We start from the raw sequence: 23579 nt of genomic DNA on the forward strand, positions 1-23579 counted from the left end.
TATGATATTTACCAAGAATAAATATTTAAAAAGCAGCATGGGGCTTCCCTGGTGGTCTTGTGGTTAAGAATCCACCTAACAATGCAGGGGACACCTGCCAAAGCAGGGGATCCAGAAATACCCCACATGCCACAGAAGAACTAAGCCCATGTACCACAGCTACTGGGGCAGCACCCTAGAGCTCTCGAGTCACGCAATGCAACTACTGAAGCCCGAGTGTCCTGGATCCTGCACTCTGCAACAACAGAAACCATTGCAATGAGTAAAGTAAAGTGAAGTTGCTCAGTCATGTCTGACTCTTTGCGACCCCATGGACTGTAGCCCACCAGGCTCCTCCATCCATGGAATTTTCTAGGTAAGAGTACTGGAGTGGGGTGCCATTTCCTTCTCCAGGGGATCTTCGGGACGCAGGGATTGAACCAGGGTCTCCTGCGTTGGGGGTAGATGCTTTACTGTCTGAGCCACCAGGGTATCAATCATTGCAATGACAAGCCTGTGCATTTAGAAGTGGGTGCTTTCACTTGGATGTCCCAGGTTCAATCCCTGATTGGGGAGCTTGCTGCTAAGTCTGCTGCTAAGTCGCTTCAGTCGTGTCCGACTCTGTGCGACCCCAGAGATGGCAGCCCACCAGGCACCCCCGTCCCTGGGATTCTCCAGGCAAGAACTCTGGAGTGGGTTGCCATTTCCTTCTCCAATGCACGAAAATGAAAAGTGAAAGTGAAGTCGCTCAGTCGTGTCCGACTCTTAGCGACCCCATGGACTGCAGCCCACCAGGCTCCTCAGTCCATGGGAGTTTCAAGGCAAGAGTACCGGAGTCGGGTGCCATTGCCTTCTCCAGATCGGGGAGCTTAGATCCTTGGCAAATAGGCTGGGCGGGGCGAACCGCGGGGGCGGGGGCGGGGGCGGTACGAGCCCAGCGGAGCGTGGATGAAAGACACAATTTATTTACACATTCGTTCATTCATTCAACAAATATTGTCTTCCTCGCGCTGGGAATACAGCAGTAAAGAGAACTGATAAATATCCTTACCTCTTATGACATTTTAAATGATGGAAGACAAGAGAATTGAGAAAAAGTAGATGTTAAATAGGCAGGTGTGATGGAGGAATCAGGGGTAGGATTAAAAAAAAAAAGAATTGGGAATTCCCTGCATATATGGTGGAATTTAAGCCATTAATACTGGATGGTTTTTGTAAAGTTTATGCGTATTCGTACAAGCTTGGAGAAAATGTGGAAAGATGCACTGAGAAACTAGTGAGAAAGATCTAGAGTCAAATCTCAGCCGTTAGTCTCTTGGAAGTTTACCCAGTCTCTCAAAGCCTGTCTGTAACATGGGAAGAATAATAGTTAATCAAGTGGCTCCACCACCGCCACCTCTTGGTGTAGAAAGAGGTGCCGCGCAGGTGAAATCTCCAAGACACAGAGCCCAGGGTGAAGCCGGTGCGGCCATATTGGCTACGGGAACTGCGGAGGCGTTGCGACCGCTGCCATTTTCAGTTAGGGCATGGGGCGACTTCCGGTTACCATTTTGAGTGACAGTAGAGGCGGAGCTCCGGCTGACAAGTTCATTCAGGGCCGGGCTTCGAGGGCACCTCCCTGAGAGCGACTGAAGGCTAAGCCCGGAGGGCGGAGGCAAACCATCGTAGCCTCGCCCCCGATTTGGGGCTCCACCTCCCGGCCCCACTTCCGCCGGGGGTGCGTCGATAGGCGTCGCTGCCGTAAATCGGGCTGTCGGTTTGCCGCATCACGGAAGATGGCGGCCACGGCGGTGAACGGGGTGGCCGGCACCTCGAGCTCGGGGTCTGCGGCGGCCTCGGGCGCGATCCTGCAGGCCGCGGCCGGCATGTACGAGCAGCTCAAGGGCGAGTGGAACCGGAAAAGCCCTAATCTTAGCAAGTGCGGGGAAGAGCTGGGCCGTCTTAAGGTAAGGATCGGCCGGGGGTGCTTCGAGGGGTCCAGACCCAACCGAGCTTCGGGCTCAGGGGGAAACCGCGGCGCCGACGGGACTAAGGCGGACTGGGCCATCTAATAGGGTGAAGGATTCAGAGGAGCCGAAATGCGGTTTGGAGGCATGTAGATGTGAGAGGGACCTCGAACGGACTAAATGCGGCCCCACGGTTGGGGGTGATGGAGAGGGTGTTTCTGGCACACCGAGTGAGAGGTTAAAATTTTGGTGCTTGGAGGCCTAGCTGGTTGGAGTGGTAGGATGGGGCTGTCAGCTTTTGTGATGTAGGGTTCTGGCCGCCACCAAGTGGGAAATGAGGACTGGACAGGGAGATGGAAGAAGGAGGCTGGGATGATGGGGTTCGTGGTTAAGACCAGGCTAAGCTGGGGTCCTAAAAATCTGGGGCTTAGGGATAGATCTGTGAAGAGAGGGGCCCAGCTAAGTTGTGAGGGCAGGATTGAAGCTGGGAAAAATACTCTTAGAGCAGAGGACCTTAATGGGGCTTGGGTTGCTTCAGGCCGGGTGGAAGGGGTACAAATACAGTGGGCTGGACCACGTTACTGAGGTGTGTGGGGTGGTGTCTGTTAAGGGATGATGTGTGAGCTGGACCATAGGAAGAGATTAGCCCCCTTTCCTCCTTGGTGTAGGTTGAGGTGGGTAGCTGGTCCCAACCCAGCAAGATGTGGGAAAGTGTTGCCAAAGAACCGAAGAAGCTAGTGTCTCCCCTCCCTCTTGATTCCACTGGGTCAGGCATGGAGTGGGTCTCTCCAGTGGGTCTATTAATACTTGTAACATGAAGTCATCCTAAATGAACCCACATCATGTGTCCAGGCCCTGATCTGACTGACTTCTTTAATACTCATAACAACCTTATGAGTCAGGGATGATGGCTAGCTCCATTTTCTAGGTGGGAAAATGAAGGCCTAGATAAAAGTAAATAACTCATACTTAAAGTCCCATCTTCTTTCCTTCCTTCCCCTGCCCTCCTCTTCAGCTGGTTTTGTTGGAGCTCAACTTCCTGCCAACCACAGGGACCAAATTGACCAAGCAGCAGCTCATTCTGGCCCGTGAGTGTCACTGGAGTTGATGGGGGTGGGGGCGGTTTATGGACTTAGGTTGTGGCAAGAATGGTAGCAGTGGTGGTCAAGGTCGGGACTCTGGTCACCTCCTGAGAACTTCCTCTGTTGCCTACAGGTGACATACTGGAGATCGGGGCTCAATGGAGTATCCTACGCAAGGACATCCCCTCCTTCGAGCGGTACATGGCCCAGCTCAAGTGCTACTACTTCGATTACAAGTGAGGATGGACCTGGCCCCTAATTTGGGGTGTGTGTGTGTAGCAGCTTCCTTGGTGGCTCAGTGGTAAAGAATCTGCCTGCCAGTACAGGAGATGGGCAAATCCCTGGGTTGGGAAGATCCCCTGGAGAAGGGAATGACAACTCACTCCAGTATTCTTGCTTGGAAAATCCCATGGACAGAGGAGCCTGGCGGGCTACAGTCCATGGGATCACAAAGAGTTGCATGCAGCTGGGCACACAGTAGTGTGTGTGTTGGAGGGGGTGGGTGGTTTACATGGCAGCTTTATATCCTTGTTGCTCTAGCCACTTGGGACATCTTCCTTCACCTGGGAATTCCCCCTCTGCATAGCTGTGTGCCCAGAAGCCTCAGGGTTCGTGGTTGGCCTGGAGGGCCTGAGTCTGGGATTATGCTGTCCAGTCTCAGTTACCCTCTGGTCTGTCTCCTTCTTCACATTCCCATTCTAAATTTCCACTCCCCAAGGTAGCCACAGTCCTGTTTTACCTGCCTTGATCCCAGCCTTGCTCTCTTCCATTCATCCCTCCATGGCAGCTGGTAGGATCTTTGTGACGCTAAAATTTGACCATGTTGATTGTCTGCTTAGAACCTGTCATGACTCTCCGTAGCACTCAGGTTTCAGACCAAGCTCTTTCCTGTGGTCTCCAATGGGGTATCAGCCCTGACTCCTCTGTCTGTGTGTCTCCTGTCCCGGCCTTGTCTCTCCTACTGGACTGTGAGTCTTCTAGAAACAGAAGGGTCTTGGTCACTGTTGGGTCCCAGCACAGCCTAGTATGGAGCCTGGCCCAGAGCAGAGACTCACTGACTGCACGTTGAATATGAAACTGAATGGTTTCATAACCGAATGGGGTTTCCATGGAGACTGATGGGTAAGAATTTGACAGGAGAAGCTTGGAAAACCGAATTTGAAGCTATTTTTCCCCTTTCCTGATTATATGATCTTGGGCAAGTGGCTTCACCTCTCTAATTCTGTTTCCCCCTAGAAGTGAAGGTAATGCTTATTAATATAATTAGCACTTCTGTGGTATTTGTTGGGGCCAGATACCATTCTAATCACTGTACCTGGATTAAATAACTTAATCAGTTAACCTTATTCATTTAACCCACCTCTATGAGATGGGTACTGTGATGAAACCTGTTTTACAGTTAGGGGAACGGAGGCTTAGTCACTTTACTGGAGAGGTCACTTTCTAGGGCCCATATGATTGTGACTTCTTTATGTCTCTTTGAGCCTCAGTTATATCTGAAAATCCAGGAACTAGTGGTCCTCCAAGGAGAGAGCATCGGGCAGTCATCAGGGTGGATCCCTGGAGCCTGTGGTGTGGGGAGCCTGGTTGGCACCTAAGCCCTCCTTACCTTGGATTCCCACTCTGGTCCATAGGGAGCAGCTCCCAGAGTCAGCCTACATGCACCAGCTCCTGGGCCTCAACCTCCTCTTCCTGCTGTCCCAGAACCGGGTGGCTGAGTTCCACACAGAGCTGGAGCGGCTGCCTGCCAAGGACATCCAGACCAACGTATACATCAAGCATCCGGTGTCCCTCGAGCAAGTGAGGCTGAGGAAGCGGCGGGGGGAGGGCCTGGCTAAAGGGAGGGGTGCAGGGAGAGACACTCGGGAGGGCTTCCTGGAAGACTAGGCAGGGCTCAGCCTGAGGACTCATTTGCTTATTTGTCTAACAAATATCGAGCCCTAGCCATGTACGCAGGCACTTTGGTTGGTTTTCTGACTGTACAGTGAACAAAACAGATCAAATCTCAGATCTTATGAGGTTGACATTCATATGAGGAAGCAGATAGTAAATAAAATGATTGTGTGTGTCTGTGTGTGTGTGTGTGTACATACCAGGGAGGGCTTCCTAGAAGAGGAGGACCCCATCTGCATGGGGAATGGTGACTATGGCAGAGTGGTCTGGCAGAGTGTAGATTATGGAGGCACTGGGATTACAGTGAGGCCTCAGTGGGGATGCCTCTCTGCTGCCTCTTCCTCACCCTCTCTTCTTCCCCACCCGTCCTCTACAGTACCTGATGGAGGGCAGCTACAATAAGGTATTCCTGGCCAAAGGCAACATTCCCGCCGAGAGCTACACTTTCTTCATCGACATCCTGCTTGACACTATCAGGTGTGTGGGGGCCAGGGCCCTGCGGAGTGTAGAAAGAGCTTGGACTCCAGAGTCAGATAGCTCTGTGTTTGAATCCCATTCGGGCCACTTGTGATCTGGGGAGGCTGGGCACATGAGTTTCCTTTTCTGTGAACTGGAACTGGTCATGAGATGGTGGTAAGAGCCCTCTTCTCACTCTGGGCCGTGTGTGTGTATGGGCCCATGGAATTCGACCCTGAGCATGGGCTTGGTGCCCAAACTGCTCAGCTCAGTGCTCAGACAGAGACCTGGCTGCCTTTCTCATGGAAGTACTCCTTGAGTCATCTGGCTTCACCTCAGGTCACCTAAACTGTGGAACCTCAGTTTTCCGTTCTTTAGAAGCGGGCCACCAAATCCCGCTAGCTCCTTGGGGGTTGCTGTGTACACAGGTGGCACTGCATGGGTGGACGGGCGTGACGTGTACAAGTCCATGTGTTCAGGTAGTATCAGAGTTGGTTCACCCGGGCAAAGCGCCAGACTGAGTGGCGTTTTCATTCCTCCAGTGACAAAGCTGGGCCCAGAGAGGTGTGGGGAGTGAGGAGGGGCAGTTGAGTAGGTTTAGGTTATTTTTAACTCTGAAATATTTCTACTCTCTGCAATGCACAGGGAATAATATAATGAGTGCCCACATACCTACCACCTAGCCTAAGAGATATTAATAAAATACCTCCCAAACAGGCAAGCTCCTCCTTTTCACTAGTTTTTGCCCAGAGCTACTCCCTTGTCCCATTTCAGTGCCTTGATGTCTTGCTGTTTTTTAACTTCAGTGTTGACCTCTTAAAGTGGGTACAAAGATCCCCCTTGGGATTGGATCCTGTGGGGAGGGTGTTAGGTGAAGAGATCCCCTTATGTGAATCTGAGGCTCAGTTTCAGTCAAGCCTGAAGTCCTGAAGTGGCTAGGAGCGAGAATCTGAGCCTGGGCCCAGGAGTCCCAGAGACCTGAGTGTGTGCCCTGCTGTGGCCCTAGCTTTGCAGCTCTAGTCAAGCTGCTCTCCCCTGAGCCTCGATGGGATAAATGGGGCAGGTAACATACTTCAGTTGTAAGTGCTGAATTGAAGGACCAGGCCTTGTCTGTGCACAATAATGAGACTCATCTTCCCCCAGGGATGAAATTGCTGGTTGTATCGAGAAGGCCTATGAGAAAATCCTCTTCACAGAGGCCACCCGGATCCTCTTCTTCAACACACCCAAAAAGATGACAGACTACGCCAAGAAGGTGGCTGGGGTGGAGGTCAAGGGACCATAGGTGCACTCACTAACAGCAGGGAGGGATGGCCTGGAGGGACACTGGAGCAAGACTCCAGTTGTGTGACCTCAGGCAAGTGGCCGAACTGCTCTGAACTTCAGTTTCCCTATCTGTAGAAAGGGGCTAGGGTTTCATGTGTGGGATAAGCTGAGCCCAGCACCTGGCACCAGCCAGAGCGGGAGGCTTAGCGCTTGATGGTGTCTGTCCTCAGAATTCCTTGGAGAGTGCAGCTTTTCCCCACAAGACTTTGGTTCATTGGCTCTGGGGTGTTTGTGTGGGATCAGGGTCCCTGGAGGTGCTGATGCTTGTGGTGGAGTAGCCCTGGTGACTGACGAGGGTCACGGTCAGACTGGAGTAGGTGAAGCTCAACTCAGGTGATGGGGACAGCTGATATCTAATGATCGTTTACTCTGGGCCATTGTTCTCAGTACTTTTGATTCATATGATTCCCCACAACAGACCCAGAGAGGTGTGTGATTAGGGTCCCATCTCAAACATGGAGAAACGGGGGCACAGAAAAGGGAAATTACTTGCCCAGGGTTGGTGAGGAAAGTGAGCCAGGGCCTACATGGGTTAAGTGCTGGCTCGGGGGGCTGGGGAGGGTGTGTGTGATCACCCCACCCATCTCCCATCTCTCCTTTCTTGCAGCGAGGGTGGGTCCTGGGCCTCAACAACTACTACAGCTTTGCCAGCCAGCAGCAGAAGCCGGAAGATACCACCATCCCTTCCACGGAGCTGGCCAAACAGGTCATCGAGTATGCCCGGCAGCTGGAGATGATCGTCTGAGCTCACCAGGCACTGGGGTGGGGCAGGGCTTGCATTATTTAAGGCAGTTGCAGTGCAGAGTTCCCCCCACCCCCAATAAAGATGGATTGACATTTTCTTTTAGGCCCTTGTCGCCCCAAGTGGACTGGTAGGGACATAAGTTCTTATCTCTGAAGAACTTGGAAGTTTGAGGGCACGAGGAAGTCTGAGATAACCCTGGATCAGCCTCTTTCCAGTGGCCATTGCTCAGAGTCTCCAACACAGATGCCCACTGCAGGGCCCAGTGGCGCTGTGGCCTGGGGGAGGGACAGGCCCCAATAGAGGAACTATTGCGGCTAGCTGTGGACACTCAAAGGCCAGGCCAAGGTACCAGTGTTCAGTGAAGGGGGTGAAATGTCCTGATATTGAAAAATACTTGCAGTGAATTAAACCAGTTTTTAAAAATGACAAGCTAAATCGACCTCTGTGGAACAAAAGGCACAAGGCCCTGGCCAGGGTGGGCCTTACTCCCACTCTTCTGAGCCAGTGCTCTGATGTAGGACCTCTGTACCTCCCAGCCTATGTTTCCTGCCCTTGAAGTTCTCAAGGTGTTGAAGGCAGAGTCCAAATTTGGGCCATTTGTGTGATTTTCAAGATTTTGAGTCAGTTTCCCCAGCTGCATAATGGGAATGAATCATTCCTGCTTTCCAGAGTGATTTGTGCTAAACCCTGAGCTTGGCACCAGATTGATTGGTTGGAAATGCAGTTGATATTAAGGGGAATGAGAACGTCTCACCTGTGGCCTCATCAGTCCACATGCTGGATGAACAGAACCTCCCTTATTGCTGGTCCTGGTCCAGCTTCCTGTTCGCAGGATATGGTGCTTTCAGGGAGACCTCTGCCCCACCTCAGCCCTCCAACCCTTAGCTGGCAGGCATCTCGGCATCTGGATAGTTATTTTATTGTCAAGGAGGGGGAGGCAGAGGGCATTGGGCAGACTACTCAGTTGGAATGGGTAGCCTGCAAGTCATAGTGCTCCAGCCCGGCTACCAGGGAGCCGGCCAACTTGATGGTGGCGACCCAGGGTGGCTCACTCAGGTGGTTGGTGGGTGTGCTCAGCCTACAGGGAGGGTAGAATCATCAGAACCTGTGTGGCCAGGCCTTTACCCATTCTAGGCTCCTCTCTCTCCATCTATATAAGAGACCATGACTGAATATCCCAAAGGGAGTTTAGATCAGGGCTGTATCTGAGTAATAAACTTAGTAGGAAAGAGAGCTGAGGGCTGGTGATAATGGTTCCCCCAACTCCCCCTCCAGGCCCCAGCTGAGCCCCAGAGGTTCCAGGGCAGAGGGTCTCCCTGTGACTCAGGACCCAGGGTCCAACAGACCCGGATGATGACCAGATTCTGAGATTAAGGGGTGAAGGAGAGGTAACCGGAGGATGCAGTGTCTCCCCTGAATCTGCAGAATCAAGGGTAATCTCTGCAGGACAAGGACTGGGACATCAGGGCCCTCTGGTGGTCAAAGACTGGAGCGGTCAGGAGTCAGGGACTAGGCCTGGGGCTTCCTTTGGAAGCCTGCATTTATAACCATTTGGTTCCAGAAGACCATCATCTTCTCTGTCCCTGAAGAGCCTGGGACATGGTCCTTCTTAATGTCATCAGGGACAGGGTCAAGGAAGTGAATAGGATCAGGCCAGCTGGGACCAGTACCCCTGATGGCTCCAGAGAGTAGCAAGGGAGGTCATCCATCAGAGGTCTGGGTACTAAGGGGCTGGGCCAAGGTGTTCTCTGTCAGGGAGCAGTGTGCTATTAAGGCTCCTATTGGTTCTGAAAGGTTGGAGTTCAGTTGGGTTTAAGATGCAGCCAAGGGGAGGGTTTAGGGACAGCGGGGGTCAGGAGGCCAAAAGGTTGAATGGGGCCCCTCCAGGAAAGTGAAGTTCAAGACTTGGAGGGGTATCCCCTCCCCTCCCTCCTCCCTGACCTCCCCTCACCAGGCAGACACGTTTCTTGGCAGGCGGCGGTGGCGTGGCTGGTGGCGGCAGTAACACTTGCAGGGACAGGAGTTAAGCACCTGGAAGGGTGGCCAGTGGCGCGCGGCGCCCGAGTTAGCTGTCCCCGCCGGAAGAGCTCCGCTGCCACCACCCCCTGCACCACCGCTGTCAGTCACAGTAGTGGCTGTACGTTCGCGGGGACCATCTCCGGGGGCGCCATCCTCACGCGGAACCGCGCGGGCTGCACGGGGACCCTTGTTCCTGCGCGTGCGGGTCTTGGCGGGCGCGGGCGCGGGCGCAGGTGGCAATGGCTCGGCCACAGTGGGAGCTGGAGCCGGGGATGGGGCCGGGGCCGGGGCCGGGGCCGGGGCCGGGGCCGGGACCTGGGCCTGGTCAGCAGCCAAGGCGGAGGACAGAGAGGGAGCCGGGGCGGGAGTCACGGCCGACTCCAAGTGGCCCGGGCCCGGGGCGGGCGGGAGCGTCACCGGCAGCGGCGTTGTCTGGATCACGGGCGGCTGCGGTGTGGGAGGCGGCGCTGGAGGCGGCGTGGGTGGTGGCGTGGGCGGCGGCGGCGGCGGCATCAGCTCCGGCGGGCCGGGAGGCCGGGGGCGCACAGGCTCGCCATTGGTGGGCGCCGGGAAGATGAACATAGGCGGCGCCAGCAAGGCGGGTGCGGGCCTCCGGGACCCGGGAGCAGGATGCATCTGCCCTGAAGCAGGCGGTGCGGAGCCCCAGGGCCCTGAGAAAGCGGCTGCGCGTCGTCTGGGCGCCCCGACGCCTCCGCCAGCTCCATTGAAGCGAAAGTGGCGTTCAGGGCCATCAGGAGGGCTTACCCAGTCAAATTTGGGCTTCGAGCCTGGGAAGGTGGTGTAAGGTGGCGGCGGAAGAGTCCGGGCGTGGGACGCAGAAGCCGAGGGGGGTCCAGAACACCCCTCGCCGTCTCCATCACCGCCCTCTGCTTCCTGAGTTGCCCGAGGCACCTCTCCCGAGGGGCGAGAGGCCCCTGGAGTCAGGGGCCCCTGCTTCAGGACCTCAGCGTAGGAGATGGAGCCCGAGGCGGCGAAGAGTCCGCCGCCGCCGCCGCCGCCGCCGCCGCCCCCCAGAGAGGCTTTAGTGGCTAAAGAACTGGACGCTGCCGCAGGGGGCAGCGGGGGCCCCGACTTGAAGGTGACTTTACACAACAGACTCAGGCCGGACTCGGAGGCCGCAGGCCTGGCCATTTCGCCCTCGCCTGCTTGGAGAGGTGCCCCGCTGCGGGCCCCGCTGGCCGTCTGGCCCTCGCTGCCGAGTCTGGCCTGGCTTTCTGTAGGGGTTGCGGCGGGTGTGGCCAGAGCAGGAGTGATTCTGCGGTCCGGGTGCTGCCCGTCGGAAGGTGGCGGTAGTGGCGGCTTCCGCGGCTCCAAGGGCGGCGGAGTCGGAGATGGGGCCCTCGGGACAGGGTCGGGGTCCTCTTCGGCTAGTTGCAGGGATGGCGGCGGCAGCGGGCGGAGGCTCGGAGGGTCACCCTGGCCTCGATGACTCGCCTCCAGCAGACCGCGGATCCGGGGCACTGGAGTGCCCATGGGTTTTCGCCACTTAGACGGCGCGGGCAGCAGGGTCCCCACGGGGGGCGGGGGTGGTGTGGAGACCGCGGCCGCAGCCGCCTCCTCTGAAGGGGGCGTCACTGGCGAGGGCAGTTCTAAGGTCAGGGGCAGGGGTGAGGGTGAGGCCTGGGGCTCCGGGGGTACCAGGAGTCCCGGGGGCGCGGAGCTGCCAGGGAACCAGACGCCCAGCCCGCGAGCCAGGCGCATGGCCGGGGAGGAGGGGGTCACCTCGGGCTCCACCAGGGATGTCCGGCGGGAGTCGGAGGACCGGTCCGAGGCCTGCTCTTTTCGGGAGCCCCCGCCCGCGGACGGCTCCGACTGCACGTTCCCCATTTCTGACGGAGGTCGGGGACTGTGGTCAGAAAAACTTTAGCCAGTCAATCTGCCAGGGCTGTGGGGAACCCCCCGAAGCTGGCTGAACTTGGTCCTGTCCGCCAGCACCGCCTACCCTTGTTCCTCAAGACCTACTCAGGCACTGGTTTCTCCCCGCATTCCTGTTCCCTGACTCTTGACGTTCACGCCTTCTTCCTCATGGCCCCATACAGCTAGCTGCTGCTCAGATACTTAGTCTCCCATCCTCTTAGTGTACTAAGGTCCGGTCCCTGTGTCTCTGGCTGGTCCCTCATATCACATCCCTACACTGTGGCCACGTTTCAAGTCTTTAAGCTCCGAGACATTGGTCTTGCCCGCTTCCCTGGCAATCACGCAGGCCGCGACACTCATGATGTCGGCTTCTGTAGCCTATAAGGCCTACAAAGAGTTCAAGCTACTTTCCCAGGACTTTAACTGGGCTCCAGAGGCCCAAGCCCCGCCCCGCCCTCTTGTCCCGCCCCCGATTGTCAAAGAATCGGGCCTTCTCAAGTCCCCTCCCACCCCTGCCCCAGGTTTGGCCCCGCCTCCGCTTAACAATTCCTGGTATTCTTGTCAGTCTAACCCCTCAGTCATCACCTCTAACCCTCAGATCCCTCTCTCTGTGTTGATCATTTGGTCCTGTCCTCTTCCCGGCTTTAATCCTAAATTTCTTTTCCCGCTGCTGGTCTAGAGGCAGGCCTCACACTCAGGCCCCACCCCTTTCCCCAAGCTCCTCCTTGGCTCCTCCTTCGCTCGGAGGATGCCACTCACCAACTCCTCCAGCTGACCAAAGTTCAGACCGCGGCCCCCTGGGCCCAGGGCAGGGCAGGGAACGGCCGTAGCAGAAAATAACCGAAAAGAACGGGGGTGCGCGGTGAAGGCAAGTGGGCGAGACAGCGAGGGCGGACCCCGAGATCTAGGCCCCGCCCCCGAGCTCGAGGCTCCGCCCTCCTGTGAGCCATCCTAAGCACAGCCCCTTACGAACCTGGATCTCCCTTTGATATACTCCGGTGTCTTCTTCCCCGCCCCCCAGACCTCGTAGTCCTAGGCCTCATCCCTTTAGAACCTTCTTTTAGCCCCGCCCATTTACAATGCCCCGCCCCTCCGTTATTACCTCTCCCGAAGCCCCGCCCATTACGAACTCTGCTACGTAGCTCCTCCCTTTTGGAACTCTCCGTCGTCCTGCCCCTAAAGACAATTTACTTATAAGCTCCGCCCTTCTAAGACCTAGCAACCTCTCTTCCCAAGACCCTGTCCTTCCTCGGGCCGGCCTAGAAGGCCCTTCCTCCGTGGGCCCGCCCCTTCCCTGACGCACGCGCTCGTCCGCGCCTTCGGCGTCCGCACCCTCTCCACCTCTAGGCCCTCCGACCCCGCCCCCTTGCGAAGGCTCCCTTCTCGCCCCACCTCATTTCGAACCCAGTCAGGCACCCAGCCCCTCCCATTTAGAACCGCAAACGTAGACCCTCGCCTCTATAGAATCTTGAGAGCAGGCTCCGTCCTGGACCCCTTCTCCATATCCTCAGGGGCCAATGGCGCGGATGGGTGGGAAAGTAGGGGATCCTTTCTGGATCCTGAGAAAATGCGGGCTGGGGGGCTGTTCGCTAGAGCCACTGCCGGGCTCTAGGACCCAGCGGGCAAGTGCGCCTGCCTCGCGTTTACCCCTCCCCCAAGCCGCCCCCTCCCCCCCCACCCATCTTCCAGGTTCCCCCTCCCTCCCCCTGCGCCCCGGCTCCCGGTGCCCGTCTCTAGCGCCGCCGGAGCCAGCGAGGGAGCCGGAGCGAACAGGAGGAAGAGGAGGAGGAGGAGGCCACGTCGCCACCGCTCGGAGCCCGGCCGGAGCCTCCCAGGCAGGTGCCGAGGGGGGCGAGGGGGCGGGGGCTGACGGACCGCCTGTCACGATGAGGGGGCGGCCAGGACCGCGCTGCGCCTCCTGCCCACCCGGGCGCCCCCCAGACCCTGGCTGGAAGGAAAAGGAGGTGGGGGCCCCTGAACTGCGCGGCAGCCATTTGGGGTATCGGTCACCATTTAGGGGGCCTGGACTTCCTCCGAGGACTCCCCATTCATAAAATTCCGTACTGGACCCTCACCATTGAGGAACTCAGGGGACCACTCCCCCCCGGGGAACAGCTGTGTGAAGAGCGTAGGGCATCCAGAAATCCCGGCGTCCCATCCCAGTAGGCCCTGGAGAGGACCCCTGCCCTCTCTCTGTTTCACCTGTTGTCGGGGGAGGCGGGCGGACAAAGGAAGCAGCGTCACGTGACTGCTCATTCACAAAATCCCATCCCATTGAGAAAAGGGGGCTGGGGGCGCTGCAGCCTCCCCCTCCCCTCCCGAAGGACTGGGGAAACCCGGCAGCCTACTGGTAGGGGAAGGGGCTAGAGCTCGTTGCTGGGGTCCCTAAGGCCGGGGCTCCAATGTCCCAGCGCTAGGTGGTAGTGAGGGGTTGGACGCTGATCCCTATTATGGGCGGAGGGCTACGTCCCCTGAGCTGGGGGGCGGGGTAAGATGGTTCTGAAGGATGCTGGGGCGGGGAGGGAAAGGAGGAGGGATCAGTTCCTCCCCCAACCCCTCACCCTGCAATCTCTCCCCCTTGCCTTTCCTCGGCAGGGGCCTGAGGGAGCAGGCTTGATTTTTGTGAATGAAATGCTCTCTGGATGTCTCTCGATCGCCCGTTTCTGGCTTCCTCTGCCTCCATCTCCCTTTCGGCCTGTCTCTGGCCATTTCTGGTTCTCTCCCTGCTCCCTGCCCATCTCCCGTTGCTGGGTGACTCAGTGAGCTTTGCATCCGGTCTCATTCATAAATCCGGGAAGGGGTGGGGGGGGGGGGTTGGGGAGGAAGACAGCCTGGGTTTCTCACCCAGCCAGTGGCCTGGGTGGCAGGGTGCGGAGGCAGTGTAGGGGGGACTGGAGCTGAGTTGATGGGCTCTAAGAAAATACATATGCGCAGGCACCCAGCTGTGAGGGGGACGATGGGTGGGGCTGTGGGTACGTGCTGAGGGAGGAGAAGGAGACAGGGTTGATAGGGGATGAGCAGGAGGAGGAAGGGAAGTGGAAGAGCGAAGCTCTGGGGGTGAGGATGGGGAAGATGGGGAAAGGGAGGCAAGGTGAGTATGGAAAAAAAAGGTAGATATGGAGAAGGAGGTAGGCATGGGAGAAAAGAGATGGCAAGAGGAAGAAAGAAGCCATGCTGGAAGAAGGTGGGCATAAGAGAGGTGACGGGTATGGGCAGAAGGTGGGCATGGGGAAGGAGGTGGGTGTAGAAGGTAAGGGGAGTATGGGTGACTAAGGAAACAGTAGATCGGGCTGTGAGGGATGAAGAGGGGAGGTGAGGGTTGGGGAAACACTGACTAGGAGAGCAGGAATGACGCTCACTGACCATATTGTCCCTGTCCCCCCACCTCCTCCAGGTACATGGTTCGGGTCCGAGCCGTGGTGATGGCCCGAGATGACTCCAGTGGGGGCTGGCTGCCTGTGGGGGGCGGGGGCCTCAGCCAGGTGAGCGTATGTCGGGTCCGAGGGGCCAGGCCCGAGGGGGGGGCCCGCCAGGGGCACTACGTCATCCACGGGGAGCGCCTCCGGGACCAGAAAGTGAGCCACCCTGGGGCGTGGGGGTGGGGTGGGGGTGTGGGGAAGTAGGGGGATGGGGCTGGGAATGCAGAGGTGAGGTCAGGTCATCTCCCAGCCGAAATCAAACCCGGGTGTGGGATGGAGCTGGAAGTGACTCTGTCCTCTGGATGAGAGTGGGGAGTTTGGGGACTATTGAGGGTGTCAAACAGTTCCTGTCCCCTGCCACTGCCCACTGGACGGCCACAGCAGCCTGCTCACTGGTCTCCTTGTCGTCCTGCTCCCTCCCCCAACCTCAGCTTGTTCCACTGGGGCTGGGCTAACACCTGACTCAGATCACATCCCTCCTCTGCTGGCTCAAAACCCTCCCCGTGGCTCCATCTTGCTCAGAGATCCTCACCCCGGGAATTTTACACCACCTGCCCCTCTGGCCTAAGTATATGGAGGCCTTTGGTGGGGGGACCATCTGGAAGTGTCACATAGGGTTTACCATCCTGTTGTGGGTTCAGCAGGAATATTCTGGGCTGTCTGGCATGAAATGGAAAGAGACTGTTGACGTTTCAGCTGGGGATGTAGTAGAAAGGTTTGGATTGTTCGAAAAGGCTTGGGGTAAGGCTTGCATTTCAGAGCAGGGGTTGGAAGGAATAGTGTAGGGGGATTTGAAATGGTGTGGAAAAAAATATGGTGATGTTGGGCAAGAAGATGGGAGAACATCTAGGGTGTTGACCAGCATCTGAGGGGAAATCTGTGGGATTTTGATTAAAAAAAATTTGGGGGGTAGTATTTGGGGAGATTACTGGGGCATCAGAAGGGGATTAACATTTTGAGATGTTCAGTAAAGCTTGGGGAGTACAAGTGAGTCAGATGGGCGATACTGGCTATCAGAAGGAGGTTAACATTTTTTGAGGCATCCAATAAAATTTGGGGTGCCTACTGAGATATCAGAGGGAGGGAGGTGTTAGGAAAATGTAGAGATCAAGGGTTTGGGGGGAAATATTGGAGTATCGGAGGTGTGCTCAATATCGGGGTGTGATCGGGGTTCAAGGGTGCACCTGGGATGGGGAATGAGATGTGTGAGGTGCTCTGGCAGGAAGGGAATGTCTGACCTGGACCCTTCCTGCCTGCCCCCACTTCAGATCACCTTGGAGTGTACCCTGAGGCCAGGCTTGGTTTACAACAAGGTGAACCCCATCTTCCATCACTGGAGCCTGGGTGACTGCAAGTTCGGGCTGACGTTTCAGAGCCCGGCCGAGGCAGATGAGTTTCAGAAGAGCCTGCTGGCAGCGCTGGCTGCTCTGGGTCGAGGTGAGTGGTGCAGGTGGTGGGGGCTGGAGCCTGGGCTGGTTTGGGTGGGGAGTGGGAGAAGCTTGGCCCCGAGAACTCACTGCTCTGCCTCTCTCCCTACCCCAGGCTCGCTCACCCCCTCCTCCTCCTCCTCTTCCTCCTCCCCTTCCCAGGACACTGCAGAGACCCCCTGCCCTCTGACGGTGAGTCTCCTGGGTGCAACGCTGCCGGGAGGGCAGGGGGCTATTTCTATTCTGCAAACATTCTTGAGCACCTACTGTGTATCTACTTTGTATCACGTGCTGGGGACACAAATTTGGGCCAAAAACGATTAGTGTCAATTTCAATCCCAGTGATTTTAGTTTTTCTGTTCTATTATGATATACCCATTCATCCAAGGGTATTTATTGAACACCTTCCATAAGAAGTGTTTTAAGCACTGGGGATACATCAGTGAATAGAATAAAGTCTCTTTCCTCGTGGAGCTTCTATTCTAGTGTGGAAAGGCAGAAAAAATTTTTTAAGGTACACTATTAAAATGAATAAATATTAAAAGTAAATAGATGAACAAATCAATGGGAAATCCAACCTTCTAGTTGCTCAAGGTACAAACCTTGGAGCCATCCTTGACTCCTTTCCTTTTTTAATGCCCCCTCATCTAGTCTCTCAGCACATATTGGCTCCACTTTCTTTTTTCCACTTTCTTTTTTTAAAAAGTTGGCATCACCTCACAGCACACAGGATCTTAGTTCCCCAACCAGGGATGGAACTTGGGCCGGTCAGTGAAAGCACCAAGTCCTAACTACTGGGACCTCCAGGGAATGCCCTGGCTCTACTTTCAAAATGATCAGACTGTGCCTCCAGCCTGGTGACTATTCAAGCTCATCTCCCAACTGGACTGTCTCATCAGCTGCTCATCATCAACTGCCCCCCTCCTCCATCTCCTTTCCTCCCACACAGCCAGAGGGACCCTACTGACATCTAAGTCTGATCATGGATATCCTCCACTTAGAATCCTACCGGGGCTCCATCTCACTCCTGGTAAAGGACAAAGTCCTCACAGAGGCACATAAGACCCCACACCAACTGGCCCCCTATTACTCTCCCTCATGCTCACTAGGCTCCAGCCACATTGGCCTCCTCACTGTTAAGTCAAAAGGGAAGACAGACTCCTGTCTCAGGGCTTTTGCACTGGCTGGTCCTCTTGTCTTGGAACATTCCCAAATTTCCACATGGCTTATTCTCTTATTTCCTTCAGGGCTTTACACATGTAGTCTCCTCCTCAGTGAGGGCCCTCCCTGTTGTTATTCAGTTGCTAAGTTGCACCTGACTCTTTGCGAACCTGTGGACTGTAGCCTACCAAATTCTTCTGTCCATGGGATTTCCAGGCAAGAATAATGGAGTGGGTTGCCATTTCCTACTCCAGAGGATCTTCCCAACCCAGGGATCAAACCCAGGCTCCTGCATTGGCAGGTGCATTCTTTACCACTGAGCCATCAGGGAAGCCCTGAGGCCCTCCCTGAGTAACCTGTGTAAAACTGCAGTCTCCTAATTCTCCTTATCTTGTTCTTTCCCCCATCTTCTAAGATAGTTTTATTTCCTCTCCCAATAGACAATTTTCTTATCTATGACTTTACTATCCATCTCCCATGCTAGAATGTCTGCTCCAGGAGGGCAAGGATCTTTTGTTGCTTTCTTGCTGCATCTTCAATGCTTAAAACAGTGCCTGGTAGACAGTAAGTGTTCAGTAAATATGTGTTGAATAAATTGATTGAATGAATAAATGCACATAATGTCGGATTCGATTTGGCCCTTGCTGGGAACAATGGGAATGTCTCAAGAACACATGGAGGAACAAACCTGGTTCCCTGGGCAGAAAGGGGGGGCTTCCCAGTATAATAGGAGATGTAGAGGGGTCTACAAAAGTCACACAGACAGATCCCATTTATTGAGTGCTTCCTCAGGAAAGATGCTGTGCTTTCTGTGCTCCATCTCATATCCTCCCAATGGCCTTTGCGAGTCTGGCAAGTCACGGGTGCTCAATGAATGTTTATTGAGGATAGTAATCTGTTGAGGTAGGAATGATTCCCAAGTCACAGAAAGGAATGGAGGGTCTGAGAAGTGATGTTTCAGCTTGTAAAGGACAGAGCTTGGTTTGGACGGGAAGGAACACATTCTAGGTGGGTGGAACTACCCCACTAAAGGTGTGGTGGTAGGCAGGAGGCAGGAAGGCAGCTGATGGCCAAGGGACAGGGGTTCTGGGAAGGGAGGATGATTTGATGTTCTGTAGGTTGGTGAGCTGAGCAGATAAGAAGAGGGAATCCAATAATCATAACCATTTCCTGCTCTTCCTGTACTTCAGGCATGTTTATGCCCTTTACAGTGGGTCCTAACCACAGCCTTATGAATAGACAATATTATGATCCCCATTTTACAGAGGAGGAAACTGAGGCTCAAAGAGCTGAGCTCACTTGCCGGAGGTCACACAAGCAGTCAGTGGCATTGCCGGGGCTTGAACCCAGGCCTGTCTGGCCGCAGAGCCCTCGCTCGCAATGGGAGGGGGTCTATATAAGGGCATCGGCTGTGCCAGAGGTCCCGGCTCTGAGGCCGCCAATCTCCCCCAGTCCCACGTGGACAGCGACTCCTCCTCCAGTCACAGCCACCAGGAGACGCCTCCCAGCGCAGCGGCGGCCCCCATCGTCACGGTGGAGTCAGCTTCCGGCTTCGGGCCGGCCACGCCCCCCCAGCGCCGCCGCTCATCAGCTCAGGTGGGGCTCCCGGGAAAAGGGGGCAGGGCGCCGGGGTCCCGAAGTGGGCGGGAGCTGAGGCCGCAGAGGGGCAAGAAATCACAGATTCTAAGGGATGGCTGACATGTCTTGTGGCGAGGGAGCTTAGGCCTGGGAAGCTTAGTTCCTGGGAAGATTGGGTGAGGGCTTCCCGCGCGTCTCCTGCGCTCTTGGAGACTGGAACGCTCTGAATTCCAGAGGGGTTTAGGGGACGACTTGGACAATGAATATATATTAGGGAGTTGGTGGTACTCATGGAAGGAGTTCTTTAGTACTTAACTCACAAGGAGTGAGACTCAATATCCAAGGGAGTAAAAGGGACCTGGTGACCAGACTCCTGCAGGAGAAGGAGAAGATGGCTGGAGTCCAGGAATCTGAGAAGGGCTGGGTACAGGAATCCTGGATCTTGAGAGAGGACAGGACTGAGAGCCTGGCCCAATGAGTCCTTAAAGTCTGGGCTTGTGCCTGGAGTCTTCTGTCTGTCCCTGGGAGTGGAATGGGCTGAGGACTTAGAAGTTCGGGACCCCAGGCAATCAGGATTCCAGTACAGGATGCTAAGATAAATGAGGCCTGTGGCTGGGTCTTTGGATTCTCGTGTCTTCTAAGGCCGGGATGGATTGTGGTGGCATGTGGGGGATCACAGAGCCCGTTAACCTGTTCTCCTGTATCTTGGTCCCACAGAGCTACCCTCCGCTCCTACCATTCATGGGGATTCCGGAGCCTTCAGAGCCCCTGGCTGGGGCAGGGGGCCCGGGCTGGGGCGGCCGCGGCTATGAGGATTACCGGCGTGCGGGGCCGCCCGCGCCCCTCGCCCTGTCCACCTGCGTCGTGCGATTCGCCAAGACCGGCGCTTTGAGGGGCGCAGCCCTGGGGCCCCCCGCAGTCCTACCCGCCCCTCTCACCGAGGCTGCTCCTCCAGCACCCCCGGCTCGCCCACCCCCAGGCCCTGGCCCGGCCCCTGCGCCAGCCAAGGCCTCCCCGGAGGCGGAGGAGGCGGCGCGCTGCGTGCACTGCCGCGCGCTCTTCCGCCGTCGCGCTGATGGTCGTGGCGGCCGCTGCGCCGAGGCCCCGGACCCGGGTCGCCTGCTTGTGCGCCGTCTCAGCTGCCTGTGGTGCGCTGAGAGTTTGCTCTACCACTGCCTGTCGGATGCCGAGGGCGACTTCTCGGACCCATGCGCCTGCGAGCCGGGCCACCCGCGCCCCGCCGCGCGCTGGGCCGCGCTGGCTGCCCTCTCGCTCGCGGTGCCCTGCCTCTGCTGCTACGCGCCCCTGCGTGCATGCCACTGGGTCGCGGCGCGATGCGGCTGCGCCGGCTGTGGAGGTCGCCACGAAGAGGCTGCGCGGTGAGAACGGCCTGATGGGTCCGGTAGCCAGACCGAGGACCCCAAATTGAGGGTCCAGGACCCCGGACTCCGTTCGGACCCCAAACCCAAACCTAGGCACACCCGGAACTTGGAGCTTGAGTTTGGATTGAGAGACCCCAGACCTGAAACCTGGACCCCAAATGTAGGACTGAGAGACCCCAGAACCAGCTTCATTGGGATGTCTGTCCAAGAGGTTCCAGGCACCCTGAGTTCTGGCTTCCTGTTCTCAACCCCGACCCCGACCTAGACTAAGGAGATTCCAGGGATCCCCAGACTCTTCACCCCAGGCAGGCAGGGAGCACACAGATCCCTGAGAGCCGGGCTCATCCTGACTCCCTGTTCAAATTACCAACCTAGACCCCCGTCATGCCTGGCACCATGAACCCCGTCAGATTACAGCCCAATAATTAAGAGTGGCCAGAACCTGACCCTACCTGTATACAGTTACTCCCAGATCTTAAATCATAGTACCTGGAATACCCCCCAATGATTCTTGAATGCACCTAAAACCTGGGGTACCTGTATCTAAGATGTTCTTGTAGCCCCAGGACTTCTTAGACACCAAATCCTCTTAAGATGCCCTGAGTCCTTGGATGTGCTCAAACGGCTCTTCTCTCACCCAAATGACTTGGGAGATCCACCTCAGAGCCCTCCTTCCCACATGCATATGGCCCAAGATCCAGAAGTCAGACTCCGAGATGCTCTGTGAGCCAAGGATCAAAGACCTCTGTAGACCCACCCATCCCAAGCTGGTGTTCCCAGGAATTTTCAATTCCATATATAGAACTCTGAAGTCCTATATATATAGGACTGATCTAGGACTGAAGGCCACCAGTACCTCAGGGTCTAAGACGTGGGTCCCAGCCCTTCAGATACCCTTCTTCCAAACCTCCTTGGACTTGGATTTCAAGCCCCAGATCATCCTGGAATCTTCAGCTTCTTTGTACCCACATATTCCCAGTCCCCAAAAGGCTAGGAGCCCAGTTCCCAGGAGATGGGACATTCATGGCAACTCAGACCTCTGACCCCTTGCCCCTGAGCGGCCCCAGAGTGCTTTAAGAGCACTCCATCAAGACCCTAAGGTGCCATTGACCCTCCAAATTCAGAACTCAAGCCTACACAGTATTGGGATTGTCCCTGACCCAAGACCTTGGCCCCTCCATGCCAGAAACAAATCTGAGGTGCCCTGGGACTTTCACACCTTCAGATCCCAGATTTTTTTTGGATTCCAACCTCTCTAGCCTGATAATTTCCAGGCCCAGCTTGTGCATCTCCTGAGACCTGCTGCCCGTTGAATCCTGCTGTCCACAGGCCCCTGAAACCCCAAGGTCCCACACTCTCAGAATTCTAGTCCTAAGAGCCCCGGCCCAAGCTCTCAGTATCATACAGAACTACCCTTTACCCTAAAGGGAAAAAAAAAAAAAAAAAACATTTTGAGCTAATGTTACTGGATTCCAGGACCACCCAAGAGCTTCCCTGCTCCCATATCTAGGAACTAGCATTGCCATAGATGAGTGTGCAGGCTGTTCACTAAACAAAGGCTCACAGCCAAGGCTGTGAGTGGGGCTGGCCATGCTGTGCCTTCAGAGGAAGGTGTGCATTTGTGTAAGTTGCACAAAGGCAACTAGATATGGCTCTATTGGCACAAATGCCCGTGGTTGCACACTCACACCTATACACACCCACACCCACACAATTCCCAGCCTTGCAGACTCTCTCCCAAGCCCAACGTTGAGTCCTAGCCTTAGTCCAAGCCTTTCATGTTCTGCCCCTCTGTTAACCCCTTCACGTCCATCTCAGAGTTGGGGGTTGTTTCAGAAAGTTTGAAAGCCTGGTTCATGGCCTTCTGAGACTCCTCTTCTGGGAAAAGGGGATTCCAAGATCGCTTTCTCTTCAATGGAATGGGACTTCTAGTGTACCACGGATCTGACAGCCTGCATGGGGGAGATCACGGTCTTGGAGCAACACAATCTCAATGTTGTTTGGGCTTGGGACCTAAATCTGGTCCTAGGCATCTTGAAGTGTGCCCTTACCTTTCCTCATTACCCAGACCTGGATGGCCTTGTGGGGGTTCAAGGGATAGGTCAAGGGGGCCAGAGGGATGGATCCTCCTGTCACTTCCTTTAAATTATTAACTATTTATTACATCCGGAACCTGTGAGATTCAGCTCTCTCAACCAGACCCTGGGATGGGTGAGAGAAATGAGGGGTGTCCCTCCCATCCCCACTCTGCCCAGCTCTCATCAGTGTCAGACCCACCAGAGCTGAGGGCGGAGGGACGAGGGGCTGGGGCAGCCTGGGTCCCCATCCCCCTCTCTGTGCCTCGGTCTCCTCCCTTCCGTGGTGGGCGGGGGGAAGCTCCATTCTTAACCTACCTCGTTTTGGGGAGGGGTGGGACGGGGGACCAGAGTGCTGTAAGGTGCTGTGGGATCTGTGGATGAAGTGGTGGGGGCTGGGGGAAGGTTCCCTGGCTCCACCTCCCAGCACCGCCTCTCCCAGGTCTCCCAGTCCTGCTCCCTGCTAATACCCACCTCTGATCCATGATTCCTCTTCATCACCCCTAAATCAGGGGCGCGTGGAGGGATGACCCTGGGAGCCAGGAAGACCTCAAACCCTGGAGCCCCCAGGCCCAATTTCCCAGATGCTTGCCCCTCAGATTGGATGCTTGGCCCCCAGGCTTGGGGGAGGCACCTCGACATTTATCTTCCTGATCTTGATTCTAAGCCAGTCTGTGACCTCAATATTGTTATCAGTGCAGGCTGAAGTAGTGGGGGAGGATGGGGGCCGAAGACCAGCCTTGTCATTGGGGGAGGGGGCATGAGATATCGGCTCCAAGAAATGTCTGTGACAAAGTCTCAGCCTGTGTTCTTTATTTGCATTGATGCACCCCATCCGCTCACCTTCCTGAGTCACCAGACCAGACAAATCCTCCTTTCCCCTTCTCATCCTTTAGTCCCAAGCAGACCCTCTGGCTGAATTTTATACATCCAATCACTCCACAAGTACATTTACTGAACACTTGTTGTACACCAAGCCCTGTTCTAGGTGCTGGGGATAAAACAGTGAACAGAAAATTTCTTTCCCACAAGGAACTTGTGAACTTTATAGTGAAGGAGACAACATGTGAAGGAGATAGCATGTTAGTGAAGGAGATAAGATATAATGAAGGAGATAACATATTAGAAATGATATATGCGTACATGCTGAGTTACTTCAGTCGTGTCCAACTCTTTGACTCTCTGCAACCCTATGGACTATAGACCATCAGGC

The 23579-nt window shown here is 55.8% G+C and overlaps 3 protein-coding genes across 8 annotated transcripts; 2 read left to right on the forward strand and 1 right to left on the reverse strand.

Annotated features, from left to right (window-relative positions):
• Positions 1-1704: 1704 nt before the first annotated feature.
• PSMD8 (proteasome 26S subunit, non-ATPase 8) lies at positions 1705-7529 on the forward strand. The gene is made up of 7 exons (XM_019978527.2): positions 1705-1925; positions 2941-3013; positions 3141-3243; positions 4642-4807; positions 5277-5377; positions 6500-6611; positions 7290-7529. The coding sequence occupies exons 1-7, from the start codon at positions 1755-1757 to the stop codon at positions 7425-7427; spliced, it is 864 nt and encodes a 287-aa protein (XP_019834086.2). The 5' UTR covers positions 1705-1754; the 3' UTR covers positions 7428-7529.
• GGN (gametogenetin) lies at positions 6512-12402 on the reverse strand. Of its 3 annotated transcripts, none has more exons than XM_070770955.1 (3): positions 12298-12402; positions 9379-11313; positions 6512-8505 (listed from the first exon to the last, which is right to left on the reverse strand). In XM_070770955.1, the coding sequence occupies exons 2-3, from the start codon at positions 11292-11294 to the stop codon at positions 8388-8390; spliced, it is 2034 nt and encodes a 677-aa protein (XP_070627056.1). In that variant the 5' UTR covers positions 11295-11313; positions 12298-12402; the 3' UTR covers positions 6512-8387. The 3 variants fall into 3 exon arrangements, with proteins under 3 accessions (XP_070627056.1, XP_070627054.1, XP_070627055.1); XM_070770953.1 differs by lacking the exon at positions 12298-12402 and adding an exon at positions 12084-12291; XM_070770954.1 differs by lacking the exon at positions 12298-12402 and having other exon boundaries at positions 9379-11766.
• Positions 12403-13048: 646 nt separating this feature from the next.
• Positions 13049-21766, forward strand: SPRED3 (sprouty related EVH1 domain containing 3). Of its 4 annotated transcripts, none has more exons than XM_070770961.1 (6): positions 13049-13159; positions 14719-14899; positions 16012-16180; positions 16286-16362; positions 18784-18927; positions 19627-21766. In XM_070770961.1, exons 2-6 carry the CDS (start codon positions 14723-14725, stop codon positions 20290-20292), a joined length of 1233 nt encoding a protein of 410 aa, XP_070627062.1. In that variant the 5' UTR covers positions 13049-13159; positions 14719-14722; the 3' UTR covers positions 20293-21766. The 4 variants fall into 4 exon arrangements, with proteins under 4 accessions (XP_070627062.1, XP_070627064.1, XP_070627061.1 ...); XM_070770963.1 differs by having other exon boundaries at positions 14719-14806; XM_070770960.1 differs by lacking the exon at positions 13049-13159 and adding an exon at positions 14187-14508.
• Positions 21767-23579: the final 1813 nt, after the last annotated feature.

Source organism: Bos indicus, chromosome 18 (assembly GCF_029378745.1).
Source record: "Bos indicus isolate NIAB-ARS_2022 breed Sahiwal x Tharparkar chromosome 18, NIAB-ARS_B.indTharparkar_mat_pri_1.0, whole genome shotgun sequence".
Taxonomy (NCBI): Eukaryota; Metazoa; Chordata; class Mammalia; order Artiodactyla; family Bovidae; genus Bos; species Bos indicus.

Coding starts and splice junctions, on each gene's coding strand:
- PSMD8 (XM_019978527.2), top strand. CDS start 1,755: ATGGCGGCCACGGCGGTGAACGGGGTGGCCGGCACCTCGAGCTCGGGG. Junction 1,926..2,940: donor AAGAGCTGGGCCGTCTTAAG/GTAAGGATCGGC, acceptor CCTCCTCTTCAG/CTGGTTTTGTTGGAGCTCAA. Junction 3,014..3,140: donor GCAGCAGCTCATTCTGGCCC/GTGAGTGTCACT, acceptor TGTTGCCTACAG/GTGACATACTGGAGATCGGG.
- SPRED3 (XM_070770960.1), top strand. CDS start 14,441: ATGGAGAAGGAGGTAGGCATGGGAGAAAAGAGATGGCAAGAGGAAGAA. Junction 14,509..14,718: donor AGAAGCCATGCTGGAAGAAG/GTGGGCATAAGA, acceptor CACCTCCTCCAG/GTACATGGTTCGGGTCCGAG. Junction 16,363..18,783: donor AGACCCCCTGCCCTCTGACG/GTGAGTCTCCTG, acceptor AATCTCCCCCAG/TCCCACGTGGACAGCGACTC.
- GGN (XM_070770955.1), bottom strand. CDS start 11,294: ATGGGGAACGTGCAGTCGGAGCCGTCCGCGGGCGGGGGCTCCCGAAAA. Junction 8,506..9,378: donor CCAAGAAACGTGTCTGCCTG/GTGAGGGGAGGT, acceptor CCCTCCCTGTAG/GCTGAGCACACCCACCAACC.